The sequence below is a fragment of the Arachis duranensis genome, chromosome 8 (genome assembly GCF_000817695.3).
Source record: "Arachis duranensis cultivar V14167 chromosome 8, aradu.V14167.gnm2.J7QH, whole genome shotgun sequence".
Taxonomy (NCBI): domain Eukaryota; kingdom Viridiplantae; phylum Streptophyta; class Magnoliopsida; order Fabales; family Fabaceae; genus Arachis; species Arachis duranensis.
The window spans coordinates 11,453,493-11,477,725 of NC_029779.3; the positions used below are offsets into that span (position 1 = coordinate 11,453,493).

General features: G+C 33.0%; 1 protein-coding gene across 1 annotated transcript; it reads right to left on the bottom strand.

The window, feature by feature from the left end:
* Positions 1–14,456: 14,456 nt before the first annotated feature.
* Positions 14,457–15,378, bottom strand: LOC107460855 (30S ribosomal protein S13, chloroplastic). The gene is made up of 3 exons (XM_016079273.3): positions 15,211–15,378; positions 14,917–15,141; positions 14,457–14,836 (listed from the first exon to the last, which is right to left on the bottom strand). Exons 1-3 carry the CDS (start codon positions 15,313–15,315, stop codon positions 14,675–14,677), a joined length of 492 nt encoding a protein of 163 aa, XP_015934759.1. The 5' UTR covers positions 15,316–15,378; the 3' UTR covers positions 14,457–14,674.
* Positions 15,379–24,233: the final 8,855 nt, after the last annotated feature.

The following is a 24,233-nucleotide window of genomic DNA, read 5'->3' on the forward strand; positions in this document are numbered from 1 at the left end:
TTTTTGTATAGATTTGTTTTTAAGATTTTAATAAGTATCGAATTTTAGACCTTTATATTATAGAAATTTTAATACCACGTCATAAAATTATTTTTTCTAAAAGTTTAATAAATTAACAAAAAAATACACATAAATAATTATATTTCTAACATTTTCTAAAAGTTTTGATTATTCTATTATGATATGTATAATTATTTTTGTAATTAATTGTTTTATGAAAAAAAATTTTCTATTTCCTCACAATCAAATAAAGAATTGTGAGAAAATAAAGGAAAATTTTAACATACAACTAAATAGGTAAATCTAATAGTATTCATTATTGCACATCTCCCATGCCCTAACCACATTTAATTAATTAATTAAATAGGTACCCTATTTTCTCTGATGAGGTACATGTGAGCTATTTAAGTCTTTCCTTTTGCGTGCATTTGCATGTAATACCGTACTTAATTAAAATGAGTTAGGTGCATAATATAACTAATAATTAGTGCTAATAAGTAGAACTAGAACGTAGAATGCTATATAATAATTAAATATACATATATTATTACTTACCAAACTTTCACATTTCTCACGTGGTGATTTAATTTACTGATTTAAAGGTATTACAATTATGATGAATAACTTATATTAATTAATAAGCTATTTATTTCGTTGTTTATACTATCACGTAATTCTTGTGAGGTACGTACTGTATATATTTATTTCGTCTCTGTCTCAAAACAAATTTCATTCCTTCAAATTAATTGATATACATGGATTTGTATAAGGTAAGTACTGAAGAATACTAGTGTGACTTATATAGAGAGGCCAATAATATTCATCAATTAAATAATAATTATATGAATAATACAAATAAACACTACCATAACTATATATATCTTCAATCGTTGGTTCATTCTTTTTCATTCATTATTAAAGGTACAAGTAAGGTAGATATATAGTATGAATTCAATTGGTTTGTGTGACATAGCTTCCAAATTTGGGCCAGCTTAAAGTCTCAAATGCACAGCTAAAAAGTGAAATAGCAATAGCACAGTAATAACGTTGCATTCAGAAACTTTTGTCACTTTTTCACTTTTGGTAGGTTATTAATAATATTCAACAATAATGTCCAAACCAGTAATAACATTCCAAACCCTAGTTTTTATGTTTCCGTTTTCATTATTCAATGTTTACCTACCTAGCTAGGGTTAATTTTTTGAATATTGGATGATATTTGGTATAATGCGTGATTATAATGTATGTACCTATGTATTTTAGGACGATATTGGAGGTTAGTAGAAATTGTTCCCTACGATTTGTATACAGTAAAAAGTCAAAAAAAAAAAGAGAAAAAAAAAAGAGAAAAGAAGAAAATAAAAGAGGCAACTAAAAGTATGGTAAGAACGAATTGATGTATGATGGAGATGATTTGCGAAAGAGATAAAAAGATTTGAATTTTAGGGGTTATAAATATCAAATTTTGTTATTTCTTTCGTAAATTGTTCTCACTATGCATTAATTTGTCCTTACTATACTTCTAGTCGTCTCCTCTATTTTCTTTTTTTTTTGTCTTCTTGCTGTTGTTTACAAATTACAAAAAACAATTACTGCTAATTTCTAATATCATAATAAAACACATAATTACATCATAATTATGCAGTCACCAATTAACAGCTAATATTTTAAAAAAAAATAATCGCCTAGCTAGCAGTTACCATTATGTATAATTGCATTTTTCTTCCCATGCCATGTATGGTATGGTTAGGCTTCAATAATAATGAACGCAGCTTCTATATATAGGGGTGTTGATAGATTGGATTCGATCTACATGTCCGCAGTGTTTATTCAAATTCGATCTAAAAATTGTGGATATAGATCTGATCCGCACACTAATCGGATCGGATTGCGGATTTTGTGTTGGTATCCACATATCTGATCCGCATATCCGCTTATCTACAAAAATAAAGAAATAAATAAGTAAATATTATTTTATGTTTTATTTTAACTAATAATTATCATATATGTTGCATTATTTTAATTTATTATTTAAAAAAAATATGTTTAATATTATTTTAAGAGTAAACATATTTAAAAGAATAGAAAAAATAAATTTATTGATATTTTTTAATAAAATAAGCTTTTAAAAATATTTGTATGTTTTGTGGATATATCCGATATTCGATCTGATCTAAATTTAAAAACTGCGGATATTAGATTTGATCCGATTCGATGATTTTAATGCGAATCGGATAAAAAATTTAGTCATATTCAATCTGATCTGTCTGCGTTCACCCCTAGATTATATATATACGTATTGTTGGCCATGTCAGCATAAAGATATATGTGTGAGAGAGAGAGGGGGTGAGACAGAGATTATGATAATTATTGATAAAATTATCATACATTATTATTATTATTATTGAAAGCCCTCCTATCCTTGGCCTAGCCCTCTATCTCAACTCGAGTCTTAAGTTTAGCGGCTTTCATCGTTGACGAACACCTGCGCTAATAAGATAAAGAAGTGGAGAGTCTTCATAAAACGAAAAGCTTTCAGTCCTTGAATGAAAAAGTAACAATGAATTCGTGGAATGAGGGATCAAGAAACGGATAGGGAGGGGAATGGCCTTTCCATTTTTGGTGGACCTTCCCTTGAATTGAACCGGTCACGGAGCTCTCAATTGAGTTGTTTAGGTGATGGAATTCCATCTCTAGTTGGGTTCGAAAGTTATAAAATGTGGTGCGGGTTCATCTCTCTCGACCTATTCAGGTTCAAGGAGAGGGCGATCGAGGGGACCAGACTTAAGATTTCTTTCTTCTCTATGGCGGGAGGTTTCTTTCGTATCAAGAGTGTGTGTGTTGGGGAGGCCAGGAAAAGACAGATTGGATCGAGAGGCGATGCCTACTTTACTTGTTACCACTAAACGACGAAGCCAAGAGCGGAAGGAGGGACTTGAACCCTCAACCTCAGCCTTGGCAAGGCTATGCTCTACCATTAAGCTATTTCCGCCAGCGGGACAACATCAAGTAGCAAAGCACTACTGAGTAATTCACGTATCACTTGAAACGGACGACTTCTGTTTTTCTGCTGGACCACACTCTTAACCTCCGATCGAGCTACGAGCACAAGTAGGTAGGCGGCTAGCTAGGTGGGAGGGGCGGCTGGGCTGGGCTGCCTTTTCAATCAATCTCTGCCGCCTTAGACAAATGGGGCCGCTATTGGTGCGAGTTGTAAGGAGTCTTGGTCTCGAGTCGAGCTGGGGCGTCATTTCATTCTCGTAACGGGAGTGAGTGCACCGCAAGATCAGACGAGTTACTCCCTCGCCTCCTTACTAATAATAAGAAAGGGGGTGGCATCTGTCTTTTAAGTGAAGTCATTTCCTAAGACGGCTCCCCTTATTTATTGATAATCCAAGCGGATCGGATCCGGGAGCAGAAACATGAGTGTTTGTATCTTTTTCAACAGGAATGCATCAACAAAAAAGCCCTTCCATTTGGGCATAAACTTTGTCAAAAAATGAATTTCTAGCCTTCCTATTGATCTTGATTAGTTCTAGCTTGTTGAGAGTTCTCTTTTCTTTTTAGACCGTCTCCTGAAAGACTTGCTTATCCCGCATGTGCTTTCGGGACCCCCCACTCATTCAATCACTTGCTTATGATTACAGCCATTCCCCAAAAAAGGGAGAGAGAGGGAATCGTCTGCTCCCGTTCATGTGACGAATCGAACATCGTTAGGTCTCGAATTCCGCGAACCACTGGACCTGGACCAAGATCTCCATTACGTCGTACGATATATCGATTCGAAGAACTAGTTGTAAGTCATCCATTCTGCTCCTATCTAAAGTGATGCTAGGTTGCTTCACGCGGGTGCGCTTCGTTCGGCCACATAACATGTTTTAAGCTAACTGCATGTCGAGCGCTTAAGCGGAGCTTGTGGTCACTCGTTCCTCGCCTGTTCCAATCCTAGTAAAGAGTTTCAAATCCGATTCTACACTACATACGATATTCCATTCTGACCCTCACTAGCTCTTCGCTTGGTTGTACAAAGAGCATGTCCGAGGGACTACTACGCTCACCGCGCACTTGCATCATCACCTGAGCTTCGCTACCGCTTCGCCCAACTCCTCGCCTACCACGAATCTTGAATCATCACGTGGCTACTAAAGCTAAGCTTCACACGACCCTGAGGAAGCCAAAAGACCTTCTCATGGCCGAAGGCTCCGTAACATGTTAGAGAACTTTTAGATTCCGTCCTAAAACGCTCATTTTCTTAGAGTTTCGAAGTGATCTTCATTCTCACCGCAGTCTTCTTAAACCAGCCGAAAGAAAGTCGGGCAAGAATCATATTGGTAGTACGAAGGCGGAGCAAAATCGTATCTGACAGTGGTTCTTCGAATCGATCACGGATTTTCGGTCCCGTCGTTTGACTTCCACTCCAGTTGACCTCTCTTGTTCTCCCTCCCTAACACAACCGGGTGAAGGACTCATGTAAACTTATTCCTGTAGGTCCCGTTCAGGAAGGCATTATTATTATTATTATTATTATTATTACTATTATTATTATTATTATTATTATCAATTACCCATAATCCAAGCATACGTGAATGCATGTCTTATCTCAATAGTTATCTTTTTATATAAATAATTTTAAAAATTTATTTCCACAGATAATGGGTATGTAACCATGTCATGAAAGCGCATAAACTGATCTTCATTTTTTTTTATAATTATTACATCCGTTAAATATTACTCAAGAAAGTACCTTAACTTTTTTTTTTTCTACAGGAGGATGGAAAATATTACTTATACATATAGCTAGCTTGTAGACACTTAATTATTTGTGTCATAAAATCATTTTTATCAAAAATTTAAATTGATAAAAAGAGACACATGAATAGCTATATATTTTTAATATTTAAGAGTAATTTTTTAGGTTTGTATTAATTTTTTATAATTTTTTGTTTGCTTTAATCTTCTTTTTGAATCAATAAGAATTAAACTTTAAATTTTTAAATTATAGAAATTTTGATATTATATTATATTTTTTTAAAATTTAGACTGATAAAAAAAGACACATAAATAATTATATATATTTCTAACAATTTAGATTTATTCATTTGACCAAAATAATTTTCAGTAATAATTATAATTATATAGATAAATTAATGATAATTTTTTGGTTAATTCAAATAATATATATTAATAATGCAATAATTTTTATTTATTTGTATATTTTATCATTATTCATGGAACAATTAAAAAGTTAAATTAAATAATTTTTTAACAAGTAAAAATATTTTATCTTACGCAATAAAATATTAAAAAATAAATAAAATGTTATAATAATAATAAATATATATTTTATTTTATTATTTGAATCAACTAAATAGTTTTCATTAATTTATATATAATTATAATAAACTAAATTGTATATTATTTTAATATTGTAAAAAAAAGAAGTATACATTTCATAAGTAAAGAAACTAAAATGTTGTTTAGATATTTCGCAGGAGAAAAGAACATTATTTTCTGTAATATATATAAAAGACTAATAAAGGTATCTGCTATTACCAAATTTAAAAATTTAAACAATAGTACTCGGATGTTTTCACCCAATAAGTTTAAGTATTAAAAAGGTAATCAAAACACATTTGTCTACAAATATTGATATATAACACTTCATCATGAGTGATATTACATCAACTAAAATTTTAATTTTGATTTAAATAAGGTGGAAACTCAAGTGCAGTCGACTTGACGTGAAATTGATATCTGAGAGTCGTTAGATAAAAATTTAGTCAAATCAGTCAAATCATCTAACGGCTCTCAGATATTAACTTCACATGAAATCGACTCCATCTAAATTTTCACCTTCAAATAATAATAATAATAATAATAATAATAATAATAATAAATTTGATGAGTGGCTCCATGTATATATTTTGCATTTTGAATTGATGTATTAATTTTATTAGTGAGAAACACCATATGATGAGCATCATCCGAAATTCTTGGGTTCATGTCACACTCATAGAGCAGCATGAAATTAACGAGGATAAATTAAATATTTAGTTTGTCGAAATAATTATGTTCCTAAAGAGCCCCAGTCACAATCCTCACTCAACATTGAACAAATGAATCCACTAATATCTTCTGGCTTTTGCTTCTGTCTAACAGAATATTCATATGACAATATATATATATATATAATTAAGTTTCTAGGTCCCACTCTCACTGTGGTGCACTTATAAATTTTTGTTAGTGGGTTAAATTTCTTTTATAATAATAAGAAAAACATGATTGTGGTTTGAATTGGTTTTACTATATATAATTTCTAATTGTTTCATTTTATTGCATCTCACGCTATATTTCTCGATGATTAATTTAAAAAGAATGATATAAATGATAAAATTATGGGAATATGTTGAATTGAAAATTAAAAAAAAATCTATGTGAAGATAAAGGATTATTGAGAAAATATAGCAATTTATTATTTGGTAGGTTTAATAGCTCCTTGGCCTGCAAATTAAAGTTCATCACCAACCAGTTTTAATTAAATTATAAATGTTATCTCTTCTTGTTATTATTGTTTGCTAAAAATATTTTTTTATCGAATTTAATTTTGATGCATTGACAGTGTACAATATTTTATATTGTTGTGCAATCACATCTGTTTTTATGATAATCATTTATGCGATCAATGTAAAAAATAGTTATTTTTATTATATGGTGTTACATAATTAAATGCACATGTAAAATTACTTTGCACCCACAGTACATTAAATTTTTTTTTGTACCATCCTCATAACCCCTAATAAATTCTAAACCCTAAAGCACTAAGAAGAAGTCATACATACATACATGATTCAATATCTGATGGGTAGTTAGGACTTTAGAGCAATAATAAGTAGGGAGTTGGGAAATTAAAAAACATTGAGAAAAGGGAAGAGAGGAGCCTTCACCTCATTGAAAATTTTAGTACTACAAAGAAATAAAATGAGAGTTTATTTTGAGTTTTTAATGCATTTGCTGCCCCCAGCCTGCTAACTGCAAAGTAGGCCTATTTATTTATTTATTGAATTATTGAGAGTTAAACCTATTTATTGGGTGGCCATCTTATGTCGCCATAAAGGCCTAAACTGAGGCCCCTTTGGAAATTAAATTATTATTTCCTAACTAGTAATTTTAGTAGTAGATTAACTTATTATTAATGTATGATAATTAATTATTACTAACTTAATTATATTGTGTCAATAATAATAATAAGTTAGATAAATAAGCTACCTACACATTCACCAACATGTTTAAGAATTCCTGGTCACGGTTGAATCCTAAATATTCAAATATAAAATTAAAGTTTTAAGAAATAAATGTCAAAGAAGATTAGAAGTGTTTGATTGAAAGAATAAGATTAGTAGTGTGATTGTATGCTACATTGTTCATTTATTTTTCTTTTGACAAGATTGTTTGCTACATTATTAGTCATGAATAATAAGTTGGTGATTTGTAGTACAACGCATTACTTTTTCAAAAATCTTTTACTGTATTCAGAAACATCCACAATTCTCCTCCAAACTAATATTTTTTCCTAAATAAAAAATGTCAAAGCAGAATGAACGCATTTCAAAATACAGAGGCTAATTACGAAGCCAGCTCAATTAGCATATCAGCTAATTATTAGTTAGGAAAAATATAGGGTACTAACATATTATCTGTCAATTTATTGTCAATAATAATTAATTATTATATTTTAAACACATATATAAAGAGACACATCCAGAAAATATATATAAAGACACTTCTATTAAACATAGCCATGAAAAATACATTTTTATTAGACACATCCACGAAGACACATCCATTAAACATAGTTATACATAAGAGTTGGCAGATGTTGGTAGAAATGCTGTTGATAACGTAGCGGAACCGTATTAGTTAAGTTTACAAAAAACATTAAAAACCAACGTGTAATTCATTTCAAAAAGTCAAATTTACATATTATCGCGGGAAAATATAAAAATTATCTAAAACTCTAATCACTTTATTTTCCTCTCCCACATATTTCTCCCTTCAAAATACAAAACCTTTTTTCGTCGCGCATTCTTTTGCCGTGCATGCACTTTCTTCTGTCGGATGTGTGCTTCCTTCCACTGACTTTTGCTTTTTTTGTCATGCATTCGCTATGTCATTATCCTTTTTCCGTACGTCTCTCTCTGACGTGGTCAACCTCTCTGCCGTGTTTATTTTCTATCACACATAATTACTGAAAAAAAAGAAAACATCCAAAATAAAACAAAAAACATCCTTTAATTAATGGTTGTTATATTTTGATTTTTTAGATTTTTTATTTAAAAAAGAATAATCTAAAATAAAAAACATCTAAAATATTAAAATAAATTAAAACTAAAAAAAAATATTTAAAATTATTATAAAAAATACTCAAAATCTAACCAAAGAAGAAGGAGGTGAGAGAGTATACATTTTTTTTAGCATAAAACTAATTTTTTTAAATTTTAAAATAGAAATTTTTTAAAAGATTAACTACTTAACTAGTTATAGAGTTAATTTTCTAAACTTTCTCTTATAATACCAGCACAAATGCAAAAAAGAAAAATTAGAAAATTAGCGGATTAAAAAAATACATAATATATAAAAATAAAGATCATTATAATAGAATTATATATTTTAACAAATAAATAATAAAATATGCATTAATAGAAAAATTTAGATTTTTTTAATTTTTAATTTACCGCGTAACTCACTAAAAAAGTAGGTCAAACTGAAAAATTGAAACCGCTACACTTTGAAAGTTCGCCTAACCTGCACCGCTTAAATCGTGGATTTTGGCGGGGTAGGGGCAGACCTCCCCGGTGGGCCAACGCGTTTCTTTTACCAATGTTAATTTTATTATTTTGTTTCAAAAAACTTGGTTTATGGAGTAAATACCCAAAATGGTCCCTAAATTTCAAATCGCTATTTAATTTAGTCCTCGACTTTTTAAAATGACAAATTAAATCCCTGAAATTCGAAAAAGTGCATCTCCGTTAGTCCCTTGCAGAAGTGCCGTCAAAACGTTGATGATGTGGCATTCCAGCTGTATATTGATGTGTACCAAAGTTGAATTTGATTCAAATTGGTACCTGAAATTGCTTAATAATATCCAAATTAGTTCATTTTCAATTATAAAATCCTAATCCCCAAATTATTGTCTTCTCTTTTTCGATGTCTCTGCTGTCTTCTTCTCTTCTTCGACCTTTCCGCTATCTTCTTCTCTTCTTCAACCTCTCCACTATCTTCTAATTCATCTTATTTTCTCGTTTGCATGAGTGATGATGGGTGGTGGGGAGAGAAGCCAAATTAGCTCAAATAGGAACAACTCTGTAGGGAGACCTTATAGCAGCAAAAGAATATGCAATATGGGAGGTAAGGTTATGACTTTAAAAAAAATGTTAATATAGTTTTCACTTTGAGTTTGGATTCACCTGCGTTTTTTACTTTGCAGTATTGAATCTATTGTAATTTTTTCTGTTGGGTTGATGGAGGTGAAGAACTAGTTTGTGCAACACCCATGTCACAAAAATTTTTGCATGAGTTCAATTGAAAAATGACAAACTTAGAAAGTGATGTTAAGACCTTGAAGATGATGACAATGGTTACCTTCTTAAAAGTGAAAAATATATTTTAGGTTAATGGACGAACTTGCAAGGATACATATAATTTGAATATGTGTTGAACTTAAAATTAATCCAACCACATTAATTTGTAATTAAAATAGGTTTTAGGTAGGTGAGCTGATCTTGTAGTTCAGGATGAATATGAACTAGAAGATAGCGGAGAGGACGAAGAAGAGAAGAAGACAGCAGAGAGATTGAAGAAGAGAAGACAATAATTTGGGAATTAGGGTTTTATAATTGAAAATGGATTAATTTGGATATTATTAAACAATTTCAGGTACCAATTTGAATCAAATTCAACTTTGGTACACATCAGCATACAGTTGGAATTCCATATCATCAACATTTTGACGATACTTCTGCAAGGGACTAACGGAGATGCACTTTTTCGAATTTCAAGGATTTAATTGGTCATTTTAAAAAGTCGAGGACTAAATTAAATAGCGATTTAAAATTCAGGAACCATTTTAAACATTTACTCTTGATTTATGATGATGTTTATTACATATTTATAATTATAAAAACTTTATAAATTTAGAAATTATAATTTTTTTATATTTTTAAAATTATAAATTTATTAAAATTATTGTAAAATTATATATATTATTTAATATTTAATAAAAAAATTGACGAAATTAACTCGCCAACCCACCAAAAAATAGACTTTTAATAGAATAGAATGAGATGAGACAGACTTTCCCATTTATCACTCCCTAACTATACAGATCTCCTCTATCTGTAGTCTCTGTTAGAAGGTAATTAATTAATGAATTAAACAATATACATAAAAGTAGTTTGATGAGGCTTCCCCATGCTGTCCCAGTTTGAACAGTAGATAAGGTGTGGCAAATTAAATAGTTTAGATTTTAGACTAATTAACCTCAAAACCAAACATGAGGTTCCAAATAAAGGGGACAAAATTCCCCAACTTATTGTTTTATATATCTTTATATATATAATTTGATATTGAATGTTTTAACTAATGTGAAAGAATAACTAAGCCCCTCCACCTTATGTGCGCCAACAATTTAATAATAACATATGATATATCCATGAGGTGTAAGATAAGGCTTTATGAGCAGAACACATTATTCTTTTTCATTTTGTCTGTTATTATCATGTCTTAAAATATCTCATTAAATTAATATATCTTAATATAATTTAAATATAATAGTTTAAATAATAACAAATGAAAAAAAAAAGAAACATAAAAAATAATTGGTATTTAGGTAATTTAAAAGACAGAAAATTTGGTTAAAAAAAAAGCAGCCAAGCTATGACACATTCATTTTTTTTCTCTTGTATGAAAAAAAGAAAAAGAAAAATAAAGACTTTCCTTGGCTAATGCCTATAGTATTTGTTAATTTTGTCTTTTCCTTTTCAAGGGTTACCAAAGTCATCTCAAACATCTTTTAGATTCGCACTTTCTAGCACACTAGTGAATATAAGAATGAAGAATAAACGATTTTCAAATTTATAGCAGTAATATTACTATAAACATATATATGAGGGAAGCATTTGGCTGATGTAACTATGACGTCATAAAATGTAGGTACAATTTTTGACATTGATTGGAATTATTGGAGAACCAATTTTAGTGAGTGAATCCCAGCCCCAGCAAATGGAATCCTTCTACTTATGGTGGTTGATACTATGGGCAAACAGTAGTTGACAAATTCGAATAGGAGAAAGCAATTGGAATAAGGTGTAATTTTATTTTAATTTATTTTTTTATGGTGTATAAAGTAGGAGATAGAAAATGTCCCAAGCACTTATTAGCCATTTGTCTTTGAAGTTGGAGAGTGGAACTCTTTATCAAGATTTTATATGATGTTAGTGTTTAGTGCCCTACCACATGAAAGCTATAATCAAGTAGAATATTAAATCTTAAAAAGCAGAGAGATCATATAATAAAACCCACACAATAGGAATCTATAATTGATAGTTAATATTTTATGTTCTCATAGGTGGCATACACATCCTGATAATGAATTGAGAAAATATATCGAGTGGAAATTGGGAAAATTATAGTTTATAAAGTTCTGAAAGGTTTTTGCTAGGTAAAGTAGATGTAGAATGGGAGCAATGTGTGATATGTAATTTGAAAGAAATTTATGGATTAAAGAGGTTATTATTATTGTTATTTACAAAGAATGAGAAAAGTTTAATAAGAATAACAATCTTATCAAATAATGGTAAAGCATATTTTTAAATAATACGACCCGACCCGTCCAGCACGGTGCTTAATAGTTGAGGGCAAGAAAATTTTTTGGAAGGCGGGTCTGGTTTTGTGGGACCCGCCCTAGGCGCAGAATATATAGGGGGAGGACCCTACCCCTCTCGAGGGACATTACTATCTCACCTTTACTGTCATCTGTACGGATTTCTAGTTTGAGCGTCGGAATCTTTTTTGCAGGTGACTCCCCCTTACACCTTTACTGCTCGGGAGGTCGCGAGATCCTAGACTTCCACTCTCCAACACCACAACCTGGGAGATCTGCCCGTTTGCCGACAACCAGGTCCAGAATCACTTACTTTTTGGTGCTCAAAACACATTATTAGTGATGAATAATTAAACCCAAAAAATTCTCTCTCTTTCTCTTCGGTTGGAAATGGAACTTGAAAGAGTGGATTATCGATATAAAGTGGAGTACATGCAATATCATTATAGAACCAAAAGAAGGTCCATTGTTCATCAAAATGAAAATGAAAGCCACAGAATAAGAAAAGAGGAGGACTTAAAAACAAGGATTGTTATCAATGAGGTCTCTTAATCTGAGTACAAAGGGACCCTACTTTGAGACATCAACAGTTTCAAATTTTATGTCAAGCAAGATAATAACAATAATGATTGACACATTATCCCGTGGGATGTTTGGTCCTCAAAACTTGTTTGGTTTAATATAATGGAAGCTCTAATAATTCTTATATATGTGGCCATGCTGGAATTTTGGGACACCAAAAGGGTTCGAATCAAACATCAATTTGATAGATACTGAATCATATGATTGCTATTAATGCTTGGTTTACAGCTTCAAAGACAAGTTATCTGTGGTCCTCCTCATTGGAGTGGCTGATAGCAATGTGCTAAGAGTGACAACGTGGCATGGCCTGCTTAAATCTTATTTTTGGTTGTGGCCTGCTTAAGCTTTTATTACCACTGTCGGCTTTTGCGGGGGAGGTTTAAAAAAATCGCTTTTTGCCTGATCTCAATACATGAAAACATTTGATACGTAATGAAATATTGTTGACAACAGGTTTTTTTTTCTTGGTCTGATTGGGACAATAGCTTCCGATGCTTGTTTTGTAAACAACTTGGGCTTATGTTTTTGGTCAACAATAGTATTTTTACAACAACAAATTTTCAAGTGGTTTCAACTTTCATACCACAAGTTGGGCTTCTGCATGATGTGTCATTCAATTTGAACCCAAATCTCAAGTTTAGGGAACATGAGGCCCATTATAATCACAAAAATGTGAACAAAAATTAAATTACGATAAAAAAGATTGACAGCCCATGTATGGCCCAATGCAAACCATCTCATAGGACAATCCGTCCAACCCAACACACAGTTTAAATAAGCTAATTCTGTCCACCAAAATTTATCCTGGAGCAACTAAGTTCAATAGGGCTTCCAGCCTTCCCTATAGCCCAACAAGGTTTGCATGAAGGGTCTTGCCAGGTGTTACCAAATACCAATGATAAACACTGGTTCGTAATTTACTGATTTTTATAAGAGAAATTCTAAAATCTAATTGGCTAACAACTTTTTTGTCTTATTTTTAAACTAACATTACCCAACTCTTTCTTTTTTACACTTTAAAGTAGTAGTCTCTATCCCTTTTTTTTCTTTTTACAAAAAAAATTCAAAGATCACCAGAATTTATAATTTTTGGTCAGTATTTTTAACAATTAGTCTAACTCCTTTAGTCTAACAATCCAATACTATACTTTTAGTCCACAGTTTTAACCATTGTTGGTTCTCGCAAAAAAAAAAATAAATAAATAATAAAAAATTTTACGAACCTTCTAACAATCTTTTTTTTTTATAATTCAATAAAATTTATCCTTATGTTAAAACATGATTTGTATATTATTGTTTTCTCTTTTTAGGACGAATTGGCTTGCTGTGTAAATTATTATTACTTACAGAGCACACTTTTACATGGTGATATTGCTAACCTATGCCAAAAGCACCGTGTTTAGTCGTGTGTTCCAGCTACATTGATTTTGCAAACTAGTAATCAAACGTGCAAATCGTTCAACTTGTGAGAACAGTTCAAGAACCCAAAAACAGAAAGCAGGGCAGTAAGGTTGCTGCAGAGAAATGATGGAACTCAGGCATTTTTGTGAAAAACAGAATTCTACATACCTTGATTTATAAATATACTACAACATATCTAATATAAAATGGAGAGAGTGTTTGACTACCACAATATTGCAGCACCAAGGCCAGCTTTCATTCATGGACATGTACGTGGGCACTGTCGAAGTGTCTAGTGTCTAGAATTGAATAGAAATGATTCGAAAATACCGCTGGAAAATCATGAAGAGTTACCATGTTGTATACAGAAGGAACTTTAGAAGACATAGTTTAGAAAGGTATGGTTAAGAATTTCTTATGTTCTGAATTCTCTAGTGCAAACATTAACAGACTACATTATTTTCAGATTTACTATCAAGCTGCAAGATGAGCCTAAGAACAGAAACATAGGGGAGAAAACAATTGTAAATGTACTAACCGAGCAGCTGCTAAAACATTGAATATACTAAAAGGAAAATTACTTTCTCACTATGCCTATTATCAAATAATCTGATGCATTAAATAATTGATTACACAATTACACTCCAATAGTAAAACTGCATTTTGAAGAATGCATTCAAATTACTCGATTGTCCCATGCAAATCAGGTATATAAGCTAGTAATAAGTATTCTACAAAATAAGCACATATTAAACAGAATGCAGCATTGCTAATAAGAAATTACAAGGAATTAAATTGTACTCACAGAATTGATCACTTCTTCTTCTTGCCAGCAATAGCAACCTTCTTACCCTTCAAGGTCCTGCAATTGTTCTTTGTACGTTGTCCTCGGCAAGGAAGACCCTGAATATGCCTTATTCCTCGGTAGCACTGAATCTCCTTCAGTCTCCTTATATTCAACGCATTAAACCTCCTCTGATAAAATCAATAAACACATCAATAACCTAAACGTTTCTTCTTAATTAACGCAGTTGCTTAAACGAAAGGAAACTAACCAAATCGCCTTCAATGACGTATTTGGAGACTTCATCCCTAAGAGTGATGAGTTCCTCTTCGCTGAGATCCTTAGTGACCTTGTTGTCCATGCTAATATCGCAGAGAATCTTGCGAGCTCTGCTTCTCCCGATTCCATGGATGTACTGTAAGGAGAACTCGATCCTCTTGTTGTTCGGAATTTCCACTCCGCCAACACGAGCGCACTCTATGCTTAACCCTCTCACCTGAACACACAAATTTAAAGATAAACAAAAAAATTTCAAAAAATGTAGGTGGAGTTTGATTTATGTTACCTTGGGAGGGTTGAGAACGGGGAAGGAGACGGTTCTCGAAAGAGGTTTAGGGTTTGAGATTAGGGCGAGGGAGGGAGATACGGGCATTGCTAGCGTTTGTGCCATGCTTGAGTTGTTCTTCTCTTTCTCTGCTGCTACTAACTCCAATCATCTTCATATTTGATAGTCACTCATATCTTTATCCAATTATTTCCATCTCTTCCTTACCCGAATGTTTGGATCCGAAATTCAATTTTCTTTTTTCAGTTAAGGCCTATTGGGCCAAACTAATTGTCTTATGACTTGTGCTTCTTGGGCCAACTATTTTTGGGGAATGGAAAACCCTAATCGTATAGCATACGGGATTTGAATGGATAGATTCTTATTTTCTTTTTTTCTTTCCTGAAAAATGAAAGAATAAAAAAGAGAGGGGTTGGGTTGGTCTTGGAAAATGGGGAGTGGGAAAAAGAAGATAAGGGGGTTAATGTTATTGGTATGAATTCTGCTAAGAGTCAATGGAATATTTGTATAATGTGTATAATGGGCTATTTATTTGGCTCAATATGAGTTAAAAAATAAACATCTAAGATAAAATACTACTAATTTCTCAAACACAATAAACACATACTATCTAGAATAACCATCTGAGTACCATGGATAATAAACATCTGATATCCTACTGAATCGAACATCCATATACCCCATTGTACACATTGTACATATACTCCATTGGCTCCCTATACTTTCTCTATTGGTATTAGTTGGTGGGTGCGACTATCGGTGGTGGCAACGAAAACTGGAGCATTGCGCGGGATCAGAGATCTTCCCCTTCCCCCCAGCAAACACATCCTTCCGCTGTTCTGTCCGCCGCTAAGGATAGGGAAGGAGTCCTCGGTGGTGCCATAGCTTTCCCCAACTTGGCGTAGCATCAATTCCTCCGCAATCACCTTTGGCGGCCGTGCAGATCGTCGTCGTTCCCTCTCTCATGAGTGTTTCGCGTTACTTTGGTGTAAAGTGTTTTGGACGAAAAGTTTAATCTATTTGAAAAGGGGTAGGGGAGGGAATAGTGTTTCAACGTGGTTGTTAGAGTGGGTAGTGTTGGAATCCTTTTCATTGTTTCCGGGTTTGGGTCTTGGTCTGGACAGGTCCTCATGACCCGGATCCGTCCAAAAAATCAAAAAATAAATGCATAGAGATTAGGTGAGTTTTAACCTTCACCTGGTAGGATAAGGTGAAGCATTCACCCAGTGCTATCACACTTCCATTGTCAACACGTAGTACAAATTTTAGTGGCGTGGCAAAAATTTTCCTGCTTTGCTACCAGGAAACTTGTTTATAGGTTTATGGGAGAATTGTTTATTCCCCCAGACGTGGGGTTTATTTCATAAATAAAAGAAGTTTGTGTTGAATTTTGGACCAATAAAAAATGTATTAGAATTTTTTTTAAAAAGTGTATTGGGCCTTCAATTGTTAACAAACTATAATTAATTGTGTTTGAAGGCCACATGCTGGAAGTATGCAAGGCCCTATTTAAAATGAAAAAAAAGAAGCCTTTAGATCCATTAAGTTGAATATATATTTGTAGTTCTGCCTCTGAGAATTGAATTTTTTTAGTTCCACTCCACTGTACATCAAGTGAGTTGTACAAGGATAGAACAAGATGGATGAAAATCTTAAACGTTTTTTCTTCTTTGCTGTAACCAAGGGACATCATCCTGGTGTTTTCACAAGTTGGGAAGAGGCCAATGAACAGGTCATTAACTTTATCTTCCCGGAATTTGAATGCTTCAATAGCTATGAACATGCATCTATGTGCTTCAAGTCAAGAATGTCATCCATTTCTTCAGAAGAGGCTGCCCGTGCTGAAATGAGTGGCGACAATCACGAAGCTCTTTCTGGAAATAAACCCTCCTTATTGTGTCCAGGTGTTCGCCGTCATCCGGTTGTTGCATGTAAGTAATAATTCCACGTTGATTTTTTAAACCTTAGTACGTGTTATTTTTTTAAAATATAGATGATATGTGCCCCTTTACAAAAGTTGATTGTGGGTAAATTTTGTTGTTTGTTTTTGGGATCTGATGCAAGGGCTTCCTGTTATTTCGGTGGAGGAGCTCAACTTTGAGTTTGCCATTGTAAACGACATGGAGGAATGGCTTGTCAAGGTTTGCCACGATGCTCGAATTTCGGGTCCCTAATTTTTTGGGTTCAATGTGGTGATTCCAGGTGACCCATTTGATGGTGAACTATTTACTAAGGGTCGATTCTCGCTCGAGGAAAAAGATGCCAAAGAAGATGCAGCCTTTGAGATGCTAGGCCTCGTCCTTGATGTCACAAAGAAGGAGATTCACAACTGTAACTACGCCAAGACAAAGCGGTTTCGCGAATAACGCTCTCCGGGCAAGGGTGAGCCAACTGGAGGAAGATTATGAGAAGTTAAAGGCAAGTTATCGAGGCGTTGTTAGTGCCTATATTGCAGGCGAATCAGGTTGAATAATTTGTTGTTTGAATTAATTTATGAAGTTATTTGTATGTGTGGTTGCTTTGATGATCAATTGGTTGTGTTTGCAAAGTGTTGAAGTGTCGTGTTTGCTTTGTTTTAGTTTTATATTTGGTAGTTCATACTTTATAATTGTTGATGGACTGTTAACGTTTATGAACTTATGATGTATTCTGTTAAATGCAGTACTATTTAATTGAGAATCGTAATTACTGTTGATGGAATGCTAATTCCCAGAGGTATATGTGCAAAAATTTAATTTAATTGTCATGCTAATTTCCGGGATAAATTTGTGTCAATTTAATTAACGTCTTTTGATAGTCTTTGTCGATGGTCACTAAGGAATCCCATTTTTTCTTGTGAGTATGTTAACGATGTTGTGTTTAAAGTAATGTGCAGAATTTATTTTTGTCATCTACGGTTGTCATTTAATCCTACCTAAAAGTTTTGTTTTGCTCGAAGAGTATTTGGGTTGCAAGTGTAAAATTTGCATTTTGACATTTTTTGTAGGATTCTCTGTCTGGGTACTGTCTTAGAGAACAAAAAGGCTTGTACTCGAGTGTGATTCTTTGAATAAGGGTTTGTGTCCACTGTCCACTTGTTGACAGTCCTGATTTTTGTTCATAGTATGTGAAATACTTTATGTTTGGTCAATAAAAATATATTTAAATATTATTACTGAAATTAATAAATGCTGTTAGTTTTTTCATCTCATTGACGATATAACAATTTATATTAAAATGAAATCAATATCGGGTCATATTAACCTGCAATTTCCCCACCAATATTACTATGAGTAATAATAAATAAAATAAGAAACCATTTGAGATAAGTAAAGACATAAATAAAATAAGAAATCTTGTGAGATAAGTAAAGACATAACATGACATTAATTGAAAATTAAACATTGAGATAAGTAGAAAATATAAAATGCGATAATGAAGCTAATTTTAATGGATACATTTAAAAGGGTAAATACACATTAGCATTGGGTATTTACTTCCTAAAAAGAGCTAAGTGTAGTACGAAGATGCTAATAATAACCAGAATCAACATAGCACTACTCTGAAAGGACCCGTGTAGCATTCTTTTGCCTTTGTTCTAATATTGATTGATCTGAAGTTGAGTATTTTTAGAGTTGTACATGTGTTGAAACTGTATTTAATCCGAAAAAAGGAGAGATGATTGAGAAATTTGTTGGAAATTAGGTTGAATAGGTGGCTCATTACCTTGAATTAGTTGTTCTTCTCCCAGACCATTTGTAATTGACCATTGTTGGGTATTCTTCATAAACTGCTCATGCTCCATGAATTGCTTCCATGCTCGGCGTGCTTCTTCAAATGTGTGATAAGACTTGTGGAGGTTACCACTAACTCCGTTAACTTGTTCGTGGCATTCGGGCTAATTCGTATAGATTCCAGGGACCTTGCCACGGAAGATAACGTAAAATTTTTTATTTCCTCTCATGTTGCCTTTTTTAACTTGAGATTGTGGATTTGGAATATTTAACTTTGAGTGAAGGGTTTGGTTTGTTGGTGTAATGAATGTTGTATAATTGTTATCATTTATTTTCCTACCAAATATTAGGGTTCTATTAAATGCATGGTTATGATAACCGGATCAAACCGGTGGAAACAGTAACCGGCGAGATAATGGTTCAGTGGCAACAATGATAATGACTTAAAAATTCGAATTTTTGAAAATTTGGGTGAAGTTTGCGGGGTACGAAAAAGTCTATAAAATTATAAAAATTCGTCGAGGGTTAGACGAACTTACTCTAAAAAAAAATTGAATTCCATAAAATTATAGTTGGAATATTGGATTTGGAGAAATAATAACTTTGCTTTTTTGTTTTATTTTAGAAGAAATCCATGAAGGTCCGTGGCTAAGACTACCTAGTTGAAAACAGTTTGGAACTACTGAGCCGATTGGAAACTGGCAAATTGGACCGGACCGAGAACCAGATCGGTTGGGTTTTGTCTTAAAAAAAAGAAACTCAACCCAACTCTCTAACGCGTTACTCACCCACCCCCTTCCCCCAACATCCCCCTCCTCTTCGTGAATCACCTCACTCATTCAGAATATGACTTCATAGTTCAAAAATTACCCAAATGAAAACACTAACTTCGTGCATGGTGCTTCCCCCGCCGTCCATGGTTGCCGGCGGCTCCACTCTTTCATCCTCCCCCCATACCGAACCCATCCTCGTTTAGCTCGGCACCTGGTCTCCATCTCCCGTGGCTTCTATGTTCGACGATTGAAGCTGCTCGCCGGCGTGTGGTTCGTCGTCCGTGGTTTGTCTCGCCGCCTGTCATCCTTCGTCGTCCGGCTCTCCGTGGATGGTTAGTGGCACTGTCTACAGGGTTTTGCAGCTTTTTCTGTCATGCTATGTTTAGTTAGACTAATTTCTGAATGTGAATTAGAATATAGTGATTGACTTTGTGTTGTTGAAATTATTGGTTAAAATGTAATTGTTATTCTGCTGCTAGTTTTTTTAATTTCTGATTATGCCGTGTTTGAATTTTGTTGATAGATTTCAGGGGTAGGTTGTTTGTTTGTTGCTACCCTCTGTTCAGTCTGTTTTTTTAATTTATTTTCGGTTTAGAGAAACATGTTTGAGTGCATTGAACGCGTCTTCTATATGTTTTGATACCATTTTTTTTTCTAAATGCCAAAATAATTTTACTTTCTTAACTTGCATTTTCAAGAAGCTAGAAATGGTATCTTTTGCGTTTAGAAAATTACGTTACGATTGAATTTATTTTTTTTCTTATCAATTCTACTTTTTATTTCCTTACTTGTAGTCTCTTTGGTACTGAAATAGTTCAAATATATAATTATAGTTTTCTTTATAAAATTTGTATTTCTATTTTTGTATTAAAAAATGTATTTTCTATTTGACTCTGTTAAAATTTGTAATTGTAATTCTTGTAGATTAATTTGTTATTATAATTTTGTTATAATATAAATTATTGATTCCATTAAAAAGAACCAAGTAAATAAGAAACTAATTATAACTAATAATAAAGTCATACATAATTAAAATTTATACTTTAAAATAGTATTAAATAAAAGAGTACTAAGAGTACTAAAAAAATGATAAATAATATAAATTAATAAAGTATATGTCGAATACATTACCTTTTCTTTTGATATAAAAATATAAGTTACCAATTTTTATATGTTATTGTTATTTTAGTAAAGGAAACATTAATTTTATTATAAAATTAATTAATAAGATCTATTTAAATATCTAAATTAAAATGGTAGGATAATATAAAAAATTTATTTAAGTTGATGTCTATTTTAGGATTTTTTTTTCTAAAAGTAATTTTGAAAAGTGTAATCCAATCAACATTTACTTTACTATAATTCTTTTGGATATAAAGATTACCAAATAAAAATCACTTTAATACAAACTTACTTTTCATCAAAATCAAATTTGCAAAATCAGTTTTATGCAAAATTCCGTTTATAAACTGTAATCTAAATACACACTTAATCTAGAGGCCTTTGTTTCAAATTTTAGGGCCAATTTCAGTAACTTAAATTAGTTGATTTGTGTTCTATTCCTTGTAATTGTTATTTATATATATAAAGAAAGAAAAGGCATGCATGATATGTTTTCAAGTTATGTTGATTAGCATTGATTATATGTACAACATTTATATTCTTTTTGATATTAATCAATCTTGTAAAACATATACTATACGAATGTTCTAATTATTAGACAAACATGTTCCGTTTTATCTACTATTATAACAATAAATAATTTTTCATGTGTTAATAACTTATTGACCTATTGATTGTTTTTTATCGTGTTGAGGAGAACTGTTAATAACTTATTGTCTGCTTCTCAGGAGCTTGTTAAATGTGAAATGGTTTGGCATTAGTAATGGTTTGGCATTAGTATTAGCATATCAGGAGGTCCATGTTGGCCAGATATAAAGACAAAGTATCATAAATACACTGTCAGGTAGCAACAACACTATATTAGTCATAGGATCTAAAAAGGCAAAAACCTATTCTAATCCACTTTTAGCTAGTTGGATTGCAAGTAAGCTGGTGATTGAGTTTTTTTTTAATAACTTTTGGCGGATTTTTTTTTCTACTACGTGCTTATTATATATTTAAGCAAAAGTATGAGCCTAGGGTGTATCTTTATCCAAATAGTGTTGTTTTGTATTGAGAAGTGTTAGTGTGACTTGTGAAGAAAATGGAGTCATCCAAGTTATGGTTTGGATCCCCAACCACTCAGTAACCTTTATTTTTTTGGCACTTGCTTGTATACTATAATTTCTTTTTGTGCCATTTAAAGTTACCCTTGACGCCACATAGATTTTCATGCACAATGATCTGATTATCTTTAACATGATAGGAATGAATGTGAGACCAATGAAGGCGTTATGGTACAAGATGCGAACAACTCAATAGACGTAATGTTCTCCCAAGAGTGTGGTGTTGCAGCAAATACAAGCGCAGTTGAGACCAAGGTGCCCGCATCCAATGCTCAGGAAGACCCATTGTTGGTCATCCTAGTCCTACGGATGTAGTTGCTGATTCGGAGGAGGCTAAGTCCCCAAGGCTAGTTACGAAGCCAGTTGTGAAAAGGAGAAGGCTCTTTCGGTCGCCGATGGTGAGACAACATGAATCCGCACCCTCCAGGTGGTCAAGGGCTACTAGCTCTGCTTTGAGTTCATCACGGGTAAACGTATTCTGTTTGATGCAAATCTGAATCATGCAAATTTTAATCATGAATAGTTTCTGTTTCCTTTCCAGTTGGTTAAACATATTTAAAACACGTATAGTTTGGATTGGTCACATGTTTGGTTACACTAGTCCGCTTGATCTGTTGTACAGAAGGTAACTAAGGTTCCTAAGATGAAGTTCAAGGCAATCTATTACATGGACTTTAATCGGGCAGACACTCTACTATTCAACTACTTGTTTTCCGATGGCCACTCATTGGATTAAGCGTTTATTTGACTGTTGACATTTTTCCATCTATTCTCGCACGAGGACCTTTAAATAAACTATTTCAAGTCTCTCTTCCATGTAGTGAAACTATTGTGAGGACGGTACAATATAGGTTGAGTAGGCGCCATATCCAAAGCCTGATACCTGGCCGTCCTATTGATGGGAGAGTTGTAGAAATGGTGGCCGTGCACAACACCTGCTCAATACAGCATATGAAGCATCCACATTTTTGGTGTCTCCCTCCTAACTTTGCGGTGCATTTGTATATTCTTCAATAATCAGTACCATAATAGAGTTCTAGTATGTTGAAGTTAATTTGAGATGCTTTGATGTATTAATTTAGAAATTGCAGGAGGACGTTAGTAAAGGACTATCTATTGAGGAACTAACTGAGATTTGTGTCCCTTTTTGGGTCAAACCAAGCAGATTCGTTAGACATGTTAGTAAAGAGTTTAATTTGTATGCCTTCTTTTTCATACCCATTGAGGATATTTTCATGCATTGGTACTGTATGGTGGTTGATTATGACATGAACATAGTATACCACTTGGACTCTTACTCGGATCCAAAAATGGTAACTGAAAGGGAAAAAATTATGAAAATCATGATATTGAACAATTTTTTTTTGTTTGGGTCTTTTTCATGTACATTGAAAATGACTGACAAGCCTTCAATAGGTTATTAACATTGAATTGATTTTTATTCAAAGCTTGAAAAGCTTCATGAAATGATGACTTCATTGAGCTATGGGCCTCTCCGAGCGTTCATGCCACCAGACCTGTGTAGTTGGACAATTAGGAGAGGCAATGGGGTCCCCAATTGCAATACAAGGTTATATTCATATGTTTGAATAAGAAATTCATTTGGTTTTGCTATATCAAACTCACTTTTTTCCAACATGCATTACCAAGCGTGGTTCATTTTGTATGTGATTCAGTGATAGCTCTGGTGCTTGGATTATTTCTTGGCTCCACCCGGAAGGGTCATTCAACCACTTGCACATCAGTGGAGTGGTAAGGAAGACCTTTTTATTAGTGAAATGTGCTGAAAAAAATCTTCACCGGTTTAGTTTGATAATAATTCAATCATTTTACTTGACATTGGCAGCTTGAGGATCCTATAGTTCGAGTCACCACAGTTGTCTCCCTTGTTGGGGGACCCTTCAACGCCATTGGTGGCTTAGTTAGGATGTGGGCTCAGAAGTGGCAAAGTCGCAGACGTCCGTGAGTAAACCACAAGCGAGATGGTTGGCCAAGGGAGAATATCGTTGTTTAAGTTAGGAAGCATTTTTAGCATATTGCTCATGATAGCTATTCATCTTATGACCCTAATAAGATTCTGAGGGGCTATGTTCCTAGAATCATTTAGTTTCTTTTTTATGTTTAGCATTAAATGTAATTTGTCTCCCTAGGTTGAGTTTGTGTGCCATGTTGATGAAGAAAATTAACTTAAAGAGACTTTTGTTTTTATTAAGATTTTTATGTGATGTTTGGATGTTAACTAGTAGGCTTACTTTTATTCGTACCATATTTTTAAGGATGACAGATGGTGCAGGGATATCTGCAAAATC